The 19,021-nt window shown below is 34.0% G+C and overlaps 2 protein-coding genes across 2 annotated transcripts; one reads left to right on the top strand and one right to left on the bottom strand.

Annotated features, from left to right (window-relative positions):
- Nucleotides 1-3,662: 3,662 nt before the first annotated feature.
- On the top strand, nucleotides 3,663-8,843 carry HELRODRAFT_178070 (hypothetical protein; the record flags this gene model as incomplete). The annotated part of the gene is made up of 6 exons (XM_009026188.1): nucleotides 3,663-3,766; nucleotides 5,138-5,300; nucleotides 5,625-5,690; nucleotides 6,117-6,338; nucleotides 6,505-6,612; nucleotides 8,607-8,843. 6 exons carry the CDS (start codon nucleotides 3,663-3,665, stop codon nucleotides 8,841-8,843), a joined length of 900 nt encoding a protein of 299 aa, XP_009024436.1.
- A 5,123-nt stretch (nucleotides 8,844-13,966) lies between these two features.
- Nucleotides 13,967-18,660, bottom strand: HELRODRAFT_102089 (hypothetical protein). Its single transcript, XM_009026187.1, has 6 exons — nucleotides 18,582-18,660; nucleotides 18,034-18,177; nucleotides 17,445-17,561; nucleotides 16,619-16,669; nucleotides 15,928-16,113; nucleotides 13,967-14,510 (listed from the first exon to the last, which is right to left on the bottom strand). The coding sequence occupies exons 1-6, from the start codon at nucleotides 18,582-18,584 to the stop codon at nucleotides 14,463-14,465; spliced, it is 549 nt and encodes a 182-aa protein (XP_009024435.1). The 5' UTR covers nucleotides 18,585-18,660; the 3' UTR covers nucleotides 13,967-14,462.
- Between the last annotated feature and the right edge of the window lie 361 nt (nucleotides 18,661-19,021).

Below are 19,021 nucleotides of genomic sequence, written 5' to 3'. Positions count from 1 at the left end.
AATTTAACTTTAACAATTACACAACACATCACATCAACAAACAACTAATTCCATTGCATTACACAACTACCCCACACAACTACTCTTACATCCCACCACACCGCCACAGCACCACATCTCAGAATTTTTTCAACGCCCCATACTACTACGCATTCAATCAAAAAATAGCTACGACAACATTTAAACTACTCCAAAATGAAAACACCAACAGCTTATATTGACAACAACAACACATTATCATCAACAACAACACAACAACAACATCAACAACAACATCAGCAACAACAACAACTACTACTACAACAACAACACAGCATTAACTAAACAACTACTACAACAACATCAACAAAATCAACAACAACATCAACAACATCAGCAACATCAACAACAACATCAACAACACAACAACAACAACATCAACAACATCAGCAACATCAACAACAACATCAACAACACAACAACAACAACATCAACAACAATGACATCTCCAACAGCAAAAAATGATACACCCGTCAGCAGCAATACAGACAATCTCATGCCTCCATCGATTCAACATCATAAGTTACAATGAATAAAACCACCCAGTCCTACATAGGACTGACCCTAACATAGGACTGACCCTGACTCACTGGATGTCCTTGTTTGAAACAACAGGCGCAAATACATTTCATATATTTAACAGAACAACAACAGTATACAAATACAACAAGCCTCTTAACATTTCAACGACCCGACAACAATTACAACAACACAATTGCAGATGACATCTAGGATTGTAACACTACGTCACTTTACACCAAAAACAGTCAAAAACAGCATCAACAAAACAACATCAACAACATCATCACCACTAACTAACATCAACAACAACATCACCACTAACATCAACAACACAACGTCAACGAAACAACACCAAAATGCCAACAACGCAACACAAAACAACACCAAAAAACCAAAACAACAACAAAAAACAACAAGACATCAACATAAAAGGATCCAACTTGAAGCACGTGGTTAGACCAGTTGGAATGACGCGTGTGTGTTTGTAATTCGTGTCTCATATAGTGAAATCCATCAAAGGACCATCGGATCCAACTTACATTCAATGAACCGACATTTAAAACACTTTAGAGGCATTTTATATCTAGGTGCACTTTTCCAAATCCTTAACAATATTTTTTTCCAGGCAAGAATCTACATAGTAACTTGCTTTGTATTGCTGTTGCAAGTCGTTGTATACATTAAACGTTAGTGCAAATTTTCGCATAATGTTATTGGTTTTGATGCTGCATGTTGTTGTTGTTGTTGCATGTTGTTGTTGTTGCATGTTGTTGTTGTTGCTTCTGCATATTGTTGTTGTTGCATGTTGTTGTTGTTGTATGTTGTTGTTGCATATTGTTGCATGTTTTTGTTGTTGTTGCATGTTGTTGTTGTTGTTGCATGTTGTTGTTGTTGTTGCATATTATTGTTGTTGTTGCATATTATTGTTGTTGTTGCATATTATTGTTGTTGTTGCATATTATTGTTGTTGTTGCATGTTGTTGTTGCATGTTGTTGCTGCTGCCGCTGTTGTAGTCAGCAGTCGCTTAGTGGTCCGCAGACTACTGTCTTTTGAGGACCTCCATCACCATTTCTGCAGTTGCAGCTTGACGTTCGCTGAGTTCCCCGAGCACCAGTTCACCATGATCAATCAGACTGTTGTTGTTGTTGCTGCTGTTGTAGTTTTATATTTTAGTTTTTTTTTTCAATTTGTTGTAGCAACTGCATATCACGATAACTGTGTAAGTTGTTGATGTTGTACCTGTATATATGTTACATGCTGCCGATTTTAATTTCATTGAGGCGGTATTGAATGAACTGTTGTCGCTTTTTGATAGTACTTGAAAAATACTTTTGATTTACACATGAATATTTTTATAATTTGAATTTGCAGAGTATATGAACGTAAAATTTTTATATTTAAATCCTTTAGATGTATGACTTTTGGTCTGAGTCCACTAAAAATGTTATGTAATGATAACAACAACAACAACACAATGTTATGTTGTGTTGTTGTTGTTTGTTATTTGTAAATTGATGGATGCTTTTTTTAACAAATTAATTTTTAAATCAATTTTAACGGCCATTGAAGCTTAAAGACAATGAAGATTATTGCAAATTTTCAGTTGAAATGGGTGTTAATCACAATCAAACCAATCGAAGTGTACAAGTCTGAGAAGTTAATTGCATGGGTCTTGAAATCTGCACGAAAATGCTGTCCAACTGCATTTATGAGGTTATCTGTCAAGCTCTTCAACCATTCGTATAAAACTTGAAATTTTTCAAAAATTTTTTTTTCATTTGTGATAGCAGATTGCTGTTGTAATTAGTATCACTGCTTTAAAAATCTGTTAAATTTTATAAATTTCAGAATCAACCAATCGATCAAAAAGCAATCATAACTTAGAAATTAACTTAAGCACCATTTTTTGGTTGTTTTGTATTAAATTAATGTAACTTGGTCGATATGAATATAAATTTGCTTCTGTTATTAAAAAGTTATTTATTGGTCATAAGAAACGTTTTTTCTAGTTTAAAGTGTGTTAATGTATGTGTGTGTGCGTGCGTGTGCGTGCGTATGTGTATGTGTGTGCGTGTGTGGTGGGTGTTTGTTTGTTTTGTGTAAAACATTTCTCAACAGAGCAAATTGAAAACAAACATTGCGAACCGACACGACATGGAAGCAAGTGCACTGTGACAAATATCTTGTAAATGTTTAATGTTACTTGATAAAAAGTGCTCCATCCATATTTTGAGACCTCACAATTCATCCATAATTTTATTTTTCATAAGTTTTTTGTAACCTCTTTTTCTTCTGAATTATTTTGTGTGTAACTTAAAAACATTTTTCTAAAGCATTCTATCAGTTGGTCCAAAGTAAATTATTCAGTTACTCAAATGTGTTTCTATTTTTTATAGTCAAAATATCCGGATGGAAAACCATTTCGAATGGCTTACGTTCAATTAACTTTACTTTAACTTCCATGTTTTTGCAAATCTGAGCAGAGTTCATTGTGATATGAACCGTTAAATCAGCAAAAAGCATGCACTAAGACAATTTTTGTAATTGATTTATTTTTCAAAATTTTCAACGAAATTAAAGATTTTGTGTGACCTTTTATGAGAAACGGTTTTTCTTTCTAACTTTTTACACAATGAGTAACTATATAAAGATTTTCGAATCTTCGTAACAACATTTCCTTCCATTAAAAATTTCGCAAAAAATAAGCAACCAAAAATACCGGTGTTGTCGTTGGGTTATTTTTATGATTCATAAAAAATCATTTCCTCTTGGTTGTCTCTCGAGTTGTCGTTGTTGTTGTTGACACGTTGTAGATGTAGATGAACAACATTCACGGGATGAAACATTGCAGGCAAGGTGGTCCTACTCCTCTAGACCACCTTTACACAACAAGCAATTCTATTCTATCTGCCCATACAAGCCTATCATATGCAATGTGTATGATGCGTGGTTTGCACGCTGTGTGTGTTTGTCGTTGAAACCTCAGAAGCAAACGCAAAAGAGAGAGAGTAACCTTTAACCTTTATTTATCAACTCATGTTGTTATTTATCTGAGTTATGTGCCCGAAGACGATACTTGTTTTGTTTGGACCATTCCAGAATGTCTTGTTGTGACTCGATGCAGACTGTTGTATTGTTTGCAGGTGACGATGAGTGGGTGTCATGCATTGTCCATGAATCAGCTCAACAGCAGGAAAGGACCTGGTCAGGTTGAGTCGTAAAAAATATTTGTTTGAGATTTGTTTGTTTGCACTTTTTGTTTATGCTGATTATGAAAATAGGTTTGTATTTCGACTGCTTTATATTTATTTATGTTTATTGCATGTGCTTCTTCGTGCGCTGTCCTGCACATTTTGTGTCGGTTGAAAACATTTGGGCACGACGGAGGGATGTGCTTGCTGATTATCATTATCATTATTCTATTTTATTCTACTTTTCGTGTTCAAACATTTTTCTTTCTCCGTTTTTTTGTTTATTTATTCGTTTAATTTTATACTACTGCTTTGCATGCTGTAACAGTTTCTGCGCCTGTCAGTTCCTGATTTTTAAAAAATGATAAAAAAAATTGTGAGGCAAGGTTGCTCTGCTGAATTGTATGTCAAGGTCAGTGTCAAGGCCAAATGTGGATTGCATCATTTGGTTTCAAATCATTTGTGAGCGCTCTTTAAAAAATCTCAAAAGCGCTAGGGCATACGAAAGTACATCGCGTAGCATTATTTGAAACAACATTCGAACCCACGATCTCCTGCTTACTAGGCAGGCGCTTTAACCAACTAAGCCACCCATACACAAGTAGAGTAATAAAAGTAATAAATTGATATTCCCACTGCTAAACTGTGCGCTTCAGATTTTGGATAATGAAGTCATCTACGACCTCATAAAAGGCCGAATTTCACTTAACAGCTACGCAGCGTCCTCGCCGTTTTGGTAGACAATAGGCTGTTGATGATATTCATTTAATACGGTTATGACCGTTTGCAGACATTTCTCAATTTTTGATGTAAAAAATTTATTACTTTTATTACTCCTCGCATATCAAGGTGGCTTCGTGGCTTAGTTGGTTAAAGCGCCTGCCTAGTAAGCAGGAGATCGTGGGTTCGAATCCCACCGAAGCCTTTTGCCTTAAAAAAAGCTACGCAATGTACTTCTGTAATTTTGAGTTTATTCAATTATCTCGATGTTACTGCATGACATCAAACCTTGTCATGAACAACAACTGCACTCTTCAACATGGTTCGACTTTAAAACGTAGCCATCTGACGCATGAATTTACATGCCCTCTTGACGGCTGCTTCATATATCGGAGTAACTACAACATCGCTAACTGGGCGGCTGACCATGCACAAAATGGAAGGTTCCATGAAGACACACCTAGAACACACACAATATTGAAATTACAAAAGAAACCCTGGACAACAACACCAAAATAGTATACTGTAATTCCAGCCATTCCTATCTGAAGTTAGCCAACTCCATCCTCATCGACATACGACAACAACTGATAAACCAACAACAAAAGATTTCAACAAAACTTCGGACAAGAAGAACGATATTAAAATATACTAACAACTCCAGTGATGCCGATAAAGACACTGAAAAAAGTAGCATCGACCAAAGTGCTGTCAAAGAGCAAGTAAATGATACCAATGAAACTAGCACAATAAAACATAACACCAAAGCAACCAGCCCGAACGAAGAAATCATATTAATTAGTAAAGAACACAGTGAAATTAACAAAGTGACTTATAAATGCCAATCACAGGAACAAAGGCCTGGGTTATACAAATTCTCTATATAAACTGCAACAAGTGATAATTGAAAAATCGAAATAGGTACTATACACATTAGAATAAATTAGAAAAGTGTATATTATTCTAACTTTATTAAAATAAATAATGACAAAACTTTTGTTATTTAACCTTGATCTATCTGATCCTTCCAACTACCGTCCTATTTCCAACGTTTCAACTTTCTCTAAATTACTTGAACGCATTGTCTTGAACACGACACTCACTCATATTACTTTATTTCCTAATTTCTCTCCTTTTCAATCCGCTTACAGAAAATGTTATTCCTTCATGTTCACGACCAACTTGCTAACATGTGGAAACCAAATTGTGCTGTCATGGTCAGCCAGGATCTTTCAGCAGCTTTTGATACCATTAATCATAAGAAGCTTATTGACACTTGAGGCAGAATATGGCATCACGGGATCTGCCTTATCTTGGTTTCAATCTTATCTTTCAAATCGTTCTCAACATATTAAACTTGGTTTCCACTCTTTTTTTTAGCTTTTTTAGCTCTTTATCTACTAGAGTTTTTCAAGAGTCTGTCCTTGGTCCCATTCTTTTCACTACTTACACCTTTCCTATTTCTAATATCATTAACACTTTTGGCTCACTCTTTCATCAATACGCTGATGACACATGTCTAATAGCTAAAATTCGCACCTCTAATCATATATCTCAGCTTGACAACTTAAATGCATGTACTATGGCCATAAACGGTTAGCATTTATCAAATTTTCTTTACCTAAATCTCCACGAATCTGAAGCAGCAGCTTATCAAATGTTTTCTCACTGGAGATACTGCTTCTGCACTGGCTCGATGTTACGAACTATCACGTTTAGATTATTGTAATTCTCTTCTCTACGGTCTTCCCTCCTACTTTGAACTTTACTTTAAAGAGCTGAAAATAGAGTTGCAAAAAATTGTTCTAAATATCGGTAATTTATTTTCCAGCACAGATTCACTCATTCAATTACATTGGTTACCAGTACGTCAACTCATTATATTTAAACTCGCCGTACAAGTTGCATAATACATCTCAACCATCATATCTTCCTCAATTTATATCGCGTCGTTCATCAACCCGTCAACTTTGTTCGTCTTCATATATTCAGTTGCATCAACCTGTCAGCAATTCATCCGTTTACATACAGCTCTCTTTCCATATGGAATGTTCGCCTGCCATCATTCGGGAACAACCAACCATCAAACTTTTCAGGAAACGATTAAAGAATTTTTTGTCTATCCAAGCCTACGGAAAGGTCAAAAGTCATTGTTTATCCAAGCGTCCCTGAAGCTATGCATAGTAATTAATAATAATAATCATTACATCATCATAATGCTTGAAATGGGGCATGCCAATTATTAAAACAGTACTATTAAAATAATAGTAATTAATTAATTAATAATAATAGTTGTTGTAGAAATAGTGCCGTAATAAGCAAAATAAAAATGCCTCAATAATAAATAAGAAGCAGTGACTTCACGAAGAAATGAATAATTGTTTGCAACGATCTTTCGTGATGAGTGACTGAATGAGCACCTCTTCAACAATTGCTCGTCGGAAGACCATTCAAATGAGATTAACCTTCTCCATTGTACTTCTTTACTTAAAAAACGATTATTAATTATTAATTCTATTTAAATTATTTTAATAATTTAGACTTTTAATAATGTATGTTAAATTGTTTAAAAAAATTTATATAATGAAGAATGATTTAGTCACATTATGATGGTGATTAAATGACAAGCTCCTGACGAGCACCTTTTATTTGCTTTCATATTTTTAATCAATTCAACATCATTTGCATCAACTTGCAACAATTTACAGCTAAATAGGTATAATTATTCCGGTTATAAAGACATTCTCAGGGTTTTATATTTATTTGTTTCAATTTCGTATTGATAGCACTTGTACTATTGTTAAAACTTCCCACAAGAAGTTGCCTCAAGCAAAAATTCGTCAGTATCTTTGCGAAACCTTAGCTTCTACTTGATGCTATTTTTATTTCCTATTGTACTGTTGTAATGTAATGTAGTTGTATTATGATGTACTGTAATGTATTGTATTGTATTTAACTGTTGTAGATTACAAGTGTTTCTTCCATCCACATTGTCACTCATGTTTTTTAGACGTGTGCTCAGCTCCACCGTTTGTACTAAAGAAGGCGTACGTACGATTAATCTGCTCTCATCATAACAACATGCACATGTGTGTGTGCCTTTGTGTGCACCTGTGCATACATGTAGACGCGTGTGTGTACACATATGAATATGTGTGTGTGTACACATATGAATATATGTGTATGCGTGTGTATGAGAATGCATATGAACTATTTTGTACAATCTAAATTTCTATTCAAAAGTAAGATTTATGTTACATTGCTTTTGAGCTGGTAATAATATAATTGTAGTGTTAAGCATATAATATAACATAATATAATGTTGTAGTGTTAATATAATAAAATCTGGTGTTGACATCTGGGTACAACCACAACATATCAATTTTAACACCGAAGATGGTATAGGAATACAGAAAGAAGCTCTTCTTTTTTATCCTGCTTAATATAAATTTAAATTAATTTTGGTTTTGAACTCAAAAAACATGACAATGATTTAAGACGATCTACCGATAGAAAAATCTAAAAAGTTAAATTCATCAATAATTGCATATATTTGTGTGTGTGTGTGTGTGTGTGTGTGTGCTGGAGATTGAATTGTTGGCATTGTACATTGAAATCGCTTGATGTTCCTGTAAGAATATGCAGTTAAAGATGACAACGAACTTTTTAAAGCCCTATGAACGCTTTTTACATGTAACCTGAAATCTCAAATTTGTCTGAGAAGTTTTTACCTCCACACATTTGAGTACGATTTATGAACATACGCAAATATGTGGAATGTTTAGCAACCCCTTCTACTCGCACAAGTACACACACACACACACACACATATATATATACACACACACACACATATATACACACACAAACATAAATACACATTAAAAACATATTTATTTTGACATAAAAATACTTTATCGATTTGTACTTTATTGACCTTCACTGATTTCATTTATAATAGAGAGCGCTTTCGAGAAATTTTAATTTTATAATGCGCTTAATAAATTGTTGATAATAATAATAATGCATTTATATAGCGCTAATATAAATATTAAATTAGTCTAAGAAACGCTATGCAAAATAAAAGCCTAAAATTTTGTAAACTTAGTAGTCATACACCTTTACCTTACCAGGCAGTGAATAGTTTAGCATCAGTTGGATTGTTGCTACTGCCGAACATCCAATCCCTGATGCGGACAAACTCTGGCCAGTCAGCAGGCTTCATTGATTTGTACAAGGAAGCGTATATGCAAATATGCAAACTCATACACAGAGACAAACAGGCAGACAAAGGCAGACGCATAAAGACACATACGAACTGTGTATTGTCGGAGTCGGATGAAAAAAATTTTTCCATTTTTGCGTCATAATTTCACATTATGATCACTACTAAATGAAGACTACTCTAAGCAAACACTCAAAATCAGCCAATGTAATCGTTTACCTTAGTATAATTACTTTATTTTTATGTTTTACAACATACTGAAAGAAATTATGTGATTTTATTCACATTGTTAGCATTTATTTCCACTATTAAAAATGATTGCTTATCCCTACATATGTATATATATAAATACATATGTAGGGATATATATATATATATATATTATATATATATATATATATATATATATATCCTCTAAAATACACAATCATAAAAAAATTCAGGAAAACACATAAAAATTTTTTAAAAATAAATAACATTTTCCGTGTAAAAAAAATCCGACTCCGGGCTCTCAAAAAATACCGACACTGCATACCGACACACGGATGATCAAACATACACACACACACACACACACACACACACATACACACACACACACATACACACGCGCGCGCGCGCTGACATTCCCATAGACTGAACTGTTTCCAAGCACTGGTTGTCTTCAGATGATGAATGACCGAGAAGACATGAACTGATGATGATGATGGTGAAGACGATGGTGGGGGTTATGATGATGGTGATGATGACGGTAAGAATGATGATGGTGATGATGACGATGATGATGATGATGATGACGATAAGTGATGATGAAAATAAAGATGATGAGGAGGACGATGAAGATGATGGTGGTGATGAAGATGTGTGTTGTGTAGGTAGGTGCAGAAAATGTGAATGCTTTGAAACAACAACAACAACAACAACAACAACAACCATGCAAAGACAGCAAAGCACAGAAACAGTGGGTATATCGTAATTTATCCAAGTTGGATGATGATGATCGGATGATACGTGAGTGTGATGGTGATGATGATGGTGTGAGTGTGGTGGTGATGACGGTAGCAATGATGATGATGATGATTTGTAGTTGGAGTGGTGATGATTATGATGGTGAAGATCAAAATGGTGATGTGGCTGGGTGGTGACAACGAAGATGATGTTGAAATATGAGCCGTGCCGTTGGCAACGACAAATGAACGCCACTGAATAACTTGCTATTAACTTTTTAATGTTCTTAATGGCGGTGAGACCAGGAATAAGCAGGTGAGTGCACCTCAGAAGCATTAAAATGTTCTGTAAATCTGAAGAAAGATGTTTTAAAAAAGTACCAACAGTGGAAGGTGAAAGAATGATTATCTTGTTTGATGGGAAGGTTCAATGGGAAGTTTATGGAGTGTAGTCGTAGGCATCAGTTGAATTGTTTGGATTTGAAAGATGTAAAGTGGTGGCTTAGAATGTAAGTGGCATGCTATTGTCACGCAACGTCGTGCTCTGATCGTATTCAAATGCAAGGAAAACTGACTGCATCAACTATTGACAACTAGGAGCTCAAATATATGAAATATGTGGTGTCTTGTTTAGTGCTACCTCTAGTACACTGAAAATTTGTTCATTTTTTAAAACTTGAAAAGTGTTAAATAAATGTTACATAGTAACGAGGTAAATCATTGAAAGAGGAACTGTTTCTAAACTCAGTTTATTTGTATACAACTTTCTTATTTAAATTTCATAGAATTTGTAACGTAACTTGTTAATGACTAACGAAAGTAAAAAAGTGTTTTGTATGTCTTATTTAAGAAGGAATATAAAGTAACGATCAAATGCTGTTGTACATGCTCAGCGGAATGCAATGAATTTCTTAGTATTAAGCACCGTGAAGTTAGAATATTTCTACAGAGTTTTCACCTAAAGTTGATATAAAAAATCTCTGACGAGGCTAACAAGGAGGGGACATCTCGGACTGCCCGATCAGGAAAACCATTCGATGGTTGTTGTTGGTTATCAGTCGTAAGTTCGACTGTTCCATTTTTGGATTTTCCGTAAAATTCCATGAAATGATTTAGCTAGAGATTGACCATTCTTCTCTATCTAACTGATTTTTAGTGTTCCAATGCATCCAAGCTGGTTGCCATTCATTAGAGCTGCCGGCTATCTTTCTGAAAAACTTAAAATATCTTGAAAACTAACTTATCTTAAAAACTTCAAATATTTAAAATTTCTGAAATAACAATCCTGTAAAAATTTGTTATTTTAATTTTCCATTTTGGGTTTCATTTAGCGTCAAGCATATACTTAAAATACCTATACAGAACTTCGAACGCACCCGCATACATTTTCAGTGCGCTTTAGAGTCTGGTCTCATTCTTTAGTTTCCATTCATCAATCTATTCAAATTTTACAATTTTCACATTTTTTCAGTTTTATAAAAAATATTTATTAATTTTTTAAAGATTTTACTCATTTTGATCATTCTTTAATAGATTATTTCTTGAATTTGCATAATATTTATACATATTTAGTATCTTTTTCCGTTGTACGTCTGTCTAGCCGAGCTGATTTGAGATCGTCGTGATGGACAGGTACCCCCTGGCGTCGAGTCCATTCTTCGAGTATCAGAAACTTCTCATTACAACAGTTTTCTTTTCATCATTGGTTGTCATCGGGCACGTTTTGTTATTGTCATTGTATATTTTTGCTTTTTTGGTCTACTTTTCAATTTGTTGTCTAATTGGCTTTTACTATGAGGGTTTTTTAGAAAAATAAATATAACAACATAAACAACATTATAACCAACAACGTTAACACAACAGCGGCAACAAAAACAACAGCAACAGCAGCAACAACATCACTACTACTAACTTCACCATCAACACCATCATCACAGCATCCTTAACTTTGCGTACTTCCTGGTTACTTTTTCTTATGGATTTTATATTTTATGACCGCAAACAAACATTTTTAGGCAAAAATGCCAAGTAAAGGCCAACATCATCTTCATCAGCATAACTATCGATATAACCATTATCATCATCATCTTTATGATCATCATCACAATCATCATCATCATTATTACCACCATTTCACTCCTTCCACCATCATCCTCTTCATACTTTATAAATATATATATTTCTTTTTAAAATTGAAACATATATATAAATATATTAAAAATATATATGCATGCAATTATTGATCTAAATCACAGCATGTTCGGCGTTTTCGATTTTTCTAACGGTTGATCGTAAATCATTTTTAAAGTTTCTTTAGTTAATTTTTTGTTTATTTTATGCACGATGGAACAGAAAAGCTTTTTCGGTATTTCTATACCATCTTCGGTCTTCAAATTGATATGTTGTGTTTGTGCCCAGGTGATCAAATAATGGGCTGTGACGAATTGATCACGAGCGATGATAATTTTGATTAGTATCTCTTCGCCTACCACCCACCCCCGTCCCCTCTATTCTGCACCGCACACACGCGCACACACACACACGCACACACACACACGCACACACACACACCACACAAGCGTACCTTACAAGACGTGCAATGCAATCAATAGACAAGGGAGGTCTAATGAAGCTCAGGATGACGTCATCAACTTGCCTCAGGTGGTCTCTTTTTGTCCCCATCGTCATATTCTCATCATCACATTGTAATCACCGTCATATTTTTTTCATCGTCATCATATTGTCACCATCATCATATTATCATCATAATATTTTCATCATCATACTGCCACAAGAGGCACAAGAACTGGACTTTTTGTTTAACAACTAACTCCAGATAATTATGATACAAAATGAATGCAACAAATAAATGAAACTATTAGCTTGATTGAGACAAAACCGATAAGTTGATCGACCCCCGTCTGTCAGACAATATATTTAAAATAAATGGACGGGCTCCATAGATTACAATTAAAGTTGTACTTCACAATTTCCGTAGTTCATAATTAGGTCAACCTAAAAACTTTATTTTAGAAATGTTTTTTAAATTTATAAAATGATGAGCCATAAAGTTATTTTTTCAAATTTATTTCGAGTTCGTAGTCCAGAACAACTGATATGATGAAATAAAAGATTCTTCTTCTTTGCCGGTTTAAAATATTTTTGCAGCTTTGTTTCTTTGACTTCACGGTTTTTTAAACAATCTTCAAAGGAAGGAGGTAGTTGAGTTGGCTGGCTGAAGACGAAAAGAAAAGACTGGTTTGGTAGATTCGTTACTGGTTGAATGAAGAAGTCGGTTTCGCTGGCATTAAGAAATTTTTATTTTTTCTTGTAACATCCTGGTTGCAGTCTGATAGTATTTTGACTGCCTGCTCATAAAGGGGAACTCGGCTTAAAAGTGGAATTTAAGATGAAACCCAACTAACTTGCAGTAGTTAACATGTGGTTGCAACTTTTTCCTTCATTGCGTAGATAGAATTTGTATTTGTTGATTGAAGCCAGACCTCTTGCGATCTTCGAAGCCGCGTTTTTAATGTGAGGTACAAATGTTATTCGCTGATCTTGGTACATCCATAGAAATGTACAGATTTCAGTCTCACACTCATGTAGTATCATCATCATGTTGTTATCGTCGTCCTATTGTCAAAATTGTCATCGTTATTAAATTTTCATCACCATCATCATTTTGTCTTTGTCATCATATTCATCATCATCTCATTGTCCTTATCATCATCATATTTTCACAGTCATCATAATGCCATCACATCATATTGTTAACATAATGTCATCGTCCATTTCCCACTCATGTCACAACAACATTTCTACAGAACGAAACAGCAGCAATAGGCAGGAAATGTTTGCAAACTTTAATGTTCAGCGAATGAAAATTTGAAGTATCCGCTTTAGATAATTAAATGGTATTTAATTTTTCTTTAATGATGTTGGAACATTTTGCAAGCAAGTAGCTAAATCAATAGCGGGGTTTGTATGGCGCGCGCTCACTTGCACCCGCCTTCGTCTCCTTTATGCGTCAATAAAATTCAACATGGCATCTTTTTATTGTTGCCTTATAACCGTACTATTTTATTGTAATGGTGCATAATGGTGTCTTTATTTGGATGGCAGCACGTGCGTGAGGCTGGCGAGATAATGAAATAATTTAGCTGCGTAATGAAATAATGAAGCCAGCGACAAGCACGACTGTTTGTTGAGGTGTGGCCAACGAGTTCAGCTGCATTGTCAGTTTAATCTGTTGACGTCAGTTGACATCTTAATCACGTGATCATTAACTGTTTAATTTTTATTTATACAAACGCCAATGGAGTTTATCATAAGGATATTAATAAACAGGGCTAACTAATTGTGCGTGACTATGATGAATGCAGACAAAAGAACTGACGAATTAACTAAATAATATAAAATTATACAATGCGAGCAAATTAAATTGTCAACAAATCTACAGGCAGAACGAATGCGTGAAAGCAATCAAGCAGCTAACTGTTCGACCTAACTGACAACATCGATTACAGTTTGTTGAATTGGAAACATTTAATAAAAAATTATTTCGGTAATCACAAAATAAATAAACAAAAAACTTCTAACAAAACAAAATGTCGTGATGATTCAAGGAAATAAAATAAAATTGTTTTGTGCGTTGTAGTTGTATGTTGTTGTTGTTTGGATGAAACTAGATGTTGCTGTTGTATGTTGAGGATGTTGGATGTTGAGGATGTTGGATGTTGATGATGTTGGATGTTGATGATGTTGGATGTTGATGATGTTGGATGTTGGTCTAAAGATGCAATGATGTAGGATGATCATTTTGTTTTATGCTTCACATTCTTCATCATCCATTCCATACCGTCCTGTAAAGTTTATGAGGACATATGTACGATGCCTGCCTGCCTGCTTGCATTAACATCAAGATATTCATCAACATCGTCATTTTAGTTTTACCACTTTCGTCATAATTTTGTCTAAATTCCCATGTTATCAAGTTTCGTCATTAAACATGTTAACGTTAACAACATTGTTGCAGTTGTTATCATTATGATGTCATCAACATTGTCATCAAGGAGGCAGGCAGGCATCGTACATATGTTCTCTCAAATCATTAGGTCGGGTACAGGAGTACCTACCCGGCACGGTTCCATATTTTGTAATTAAAAATCAATCTGCTATGAAGCGTGATCGTCCATTCATTCGATAGCTACGAAGTTAAAAATATTACCGTTGAATTTTAAAAGATTTATTCACAATTTCACTTACATGAAAACAATAGAATGATAAAACCCGAAGTTTAGTACATCCGCATATTGTTAAAATAAAGAAGACGAGAAGAGTCAATAAGCAGAGAAGAAAGAAAGAGGTTAGGCACATAAATATGTCAAAGAATGTAGAATGTGGGTTGCACGAATTGACTTTTATCTTTAGCACAAATCCCCGCATGAATGTTAGTAAAGGAGGATCAGCTATCTCGATATAAATTTGTTTTTAAAAATATGTTAACATAACCAAACATGTTTTTATTATAGAAGTATCCTACGTTATAATGTATATTTGTTTCTCTTTATGTTGCTGATATGTAGTAAAAGAATTAACAGAAATAGATTAAATAAATTTGGATTAAATAAATTTGTATTAAATTAGAGCTTAATCTATTCGATTATAGATAAGGATGTAATATAACGATGTCTTGTGTGTTAGCTCAGTCGGTAGAAAAGCTGAGTCTCGCGCTCTTATTATGCGATGGCCTAGTCCTTTGTAAGAGTGACCTGGTTTGAAAACATGAATGTGAATACTGCGTATTTCAAACGCATGCAGAACGCTCATGCGTGGCGTTCTGTTGCGATCAAAGTTTGGTGAGCACCGTTAAAAACTGAAAAACTGGCGTTTCGCATATGACAGTGCTTGGCTGTTTGGTTGGTTGTTCGGCTGTTTGGTTGGTTAGTAGCTTGGTTGGTTGTTCGGCTGTTTGTTTGGTTAGTGGCTTGGTTGGTTGTTTGGTTGGCTGTTTGGCTGATGAATAAAAAGCATCAAAAATTAGGAGTTCATCTCGCATTTCTATCAACCACCAAAAACCAGTTTGAAGTGCAGAAGCATATTGGCTGCTTATTCATAATTTGTTCATTGATCCCATCACTGCAACAAATAAAAGAACCAAACAAACAATTGATGATAAATAATAATAATAATAATAATAAATAATAATAATACTAAAAATAATAATAATAAAGAAGGTGGATGCATGAAAAAATACTAGCAACCAGCAGAACATCATACCTTAACCCCTTCACTCGTAACAGCAGAACATGGCTGGATTTGCCAGTGCCTGTCTCTGATGGAATGAAGATTCAGACCTTCGGCAATGTCACTGGCCTTTGCTGAGTTGACGAGATCTTGCTTGTTGGCGAATATCAGGAGGGGGACGCCTGTCAACTTCTCCTCGTCAAGCAGTTCGCCGAGTTCCTGGATGGTGCAAACGAGGTCAGACATTCATCAGCGAGACGTTGCAACGCGGAGTATCAATCAATCAATCAATTGAGAAGGTTAACCGAAACTTCAACTCTACTGAGGCCTAGGCATAGTTCAAATGCATGCATACATGCGCTACATGTATTACTTATCAATAACATACGATGACACCATACTATCATCATATAGTAGGTACCACCCTGTTCTTTTTATACAACACCACATGCCAGCTAGGTGGGTATGACTCCCAACATTTTCAACCATAGCCACGGGCCTCTTGCATTGCATACAAACCTCCAGACATTATATGCACACGCATCATGCAAACGATTCACATTGTTGTTGCAAAAAAAACTAAAAATGAAGCAATAAGTAAATACATTTTTGTGAAAATTAATGCAATAAAAATTTTAAAACAAGTATGTTGTAAGATATATAAATTAAATTATTAATAATAGTAATTTGTTCGAATGTGAAAAAAAGTAATTGGAAACATCACCATTCCAGTCTCTTCAAATCTTTTCCTATCAGCACTGTCAATAACATATATCTGAAATTTGAAAGAACGTTTCGTTCAGAGGCCATCACTCCATCTCTTGGGTTTCTCATTTATTTATTATTAACAAAAATTAAATTATATAATAAGGGCGACTGATGCAGCAAAATAACCGCAACCAGATTTTAGCCCGAATAATTTCAGATGCAATCATATTAGTTAATGTTATGGCAGAAATGCATTTTTTCCAACTTACTAGATTTATTTTTAATTCTTCAGTTTCGAAATCTCCATGGACACCCACCCACTCAAGAAACTATTAAAAAAATATTGGATCCTCAACATCGTTCTTTCTTTCTCTCTTACAATTTTTTCTTATGCATTTCTAGGAGAAGTGTCGACAACAGACACGCAGCACATGTGAATTCATGCATCATATACACTGCCTGTGAATTCATGCATCACGCACACTGCACGTGACAGGCACGCGGAGAATTCTTTGCATTCAATCCCAGTCACTGTAACAGCAGAGGCAAGCACCTTACCTCAATCATTACACCATCAGAACAACCAAAGTGTTGTGTTTAATATTTAACAATCCTCACCAAGTCATAACTGGTTTGCATAAAGATCTTTCAATTTTCATATACACACAATTTTATATTTTTTATATTCTAGCTTTTGTTTAAATAAAACTTTAAAAAAAACAAATAAATTGAAAACAATTTTAAATTTGTGTGATGAATGAAAAACTTTTTTTCGTAAATGAAAACATGAGAGAACGAATCAGATGTCACAACCATTTATTTTTTAATTGAAAACATCTCACCAAGACATCTGTGTGCTCAAAATAATTCTTCCAATAAGGTCGAATGCGACGTTGACCACCGATGTCCCAGACGTTCAACTTGAATCCAGACGACTGCACACTCTTTATATTGAATCCCTGAATTTTATTCCAGTTCATTTATACATGCAGTTAATAGCTGACCGTTGTTCAAATAATTTTTTCAAGAAATTAAGGCAAAAAAGTTAAATAAAAGTTCTAAACATTCATAATACAAAAGAGCTCTAGACAAACAACAACCAGGCAAATACCCTCCTATGAAAGGACGACACAAAATGAATCAGTGATAAGAAATGAAGAGTAACAGAGAATAAAAGGATTGTTATCCATAATGAAGGAATGACACATAATGAATGAATGTATAACACATACAACCATTTTATCATAAACATATTGTTTGTACAAAAGTTTATTTGAAAGGTAATTGAAAAATATAATATAGTCATTCAATCAATCTTCGTTTTGCATCCAGATACCCGGTTCCCCGAGGTAGGACGTTATATAAAGGCTAATTAAAAAAATATGAAATTCATTTTAAATTTAAATAGAAAAAATAATACATAATATACACTTGAGTTGGAGTTATCTGGTTGATGTCCTCAGATGCCAACTGCTTCAATAGAGTTGTCTTTCCAGCATTGTCCAATCCAAGCAGGAGGATTCGCAGCTCTTGCTCGGGATTTGACTTCAGCTTTCTTAGCAGCGATAAAAGACCCTTATTAAATTTTATTGCAATTTTAATAAAATTAAATTAAAACAGATCATTATTAAATTTTATTTCATTTTTAGATTAGACACCCTTATTAAATTTTATTGCAATTAAAAATAAAAACAAGTTTAAATAAAATATTTTGTAACAAGAAAAAAGACCAAAATGAAATTGAAATGATCATGGAGGATTTATTTCAATATGTTATGATTATGCTATATTATTTAGCTAGTTTGTTTGTGTTGTGTATTCTTATTATTATTTATTCTGTGTTTGCTTGGTCTGCCTCTTTCTTTCTTTTCTTTGATTTGAATTTTGATTCATTGATGTGGTTTGAAAAGTCTGGTAGCATCAAAATTAAATTGTTCTGTGTCATTTGAAAAAACAAATTCTCAACAAAACTAGCCAACCATAATTGGATTAAAAAGTTTTTGCTGGACAGATAATTTTACAGACGATTAACTTGACAACAAACTGAAAAATTTTACTTGAAAATAATCGCCATTTAATAACACTGGTTGCTATGACGACAAGAAATGTAAAATAATTTAATTTTAATTAAATATTTTATTTTATTACAAAAAATTTAAATTATTTTTTTTTAATTTTGTTATATTTTAAATTTTAAAATAATTTTTTTTATTTAAAAAATTTTTATTGAAAAATTATTATATCTATTAACTTTTAAACAAAACGTAAATATTTACACGTCGCGGTTTCTCGTCGGATTTGGCCGTGTGTGGCCTGCTGGCGATTGCGAGTAAAAAAGAGGGGAAGGAATTAAATTAATTAATTAATTAAAATTAATTAATTAAAATTAATAAATCAGGAAAAATCGGTTTGGTAATTA

Source organism: Helobdella robusta, assembly GCF_000326865.2.
Source record: "Helobdella robusta unplaced genomic scaffold HELROscaffold_45, whole genome shotgun sequence".
NCBI classification, from domain to species: domain Eukaryota; kingdom Metazoa; phylum Annelida; class Clitellata; order Rhynchobdellida; family Glossiphoniidae; genus Helobdella; species Helobdella robusta.
This window is presented reverse-complemented; position numbering and strand designations above follow the sequence as displayed.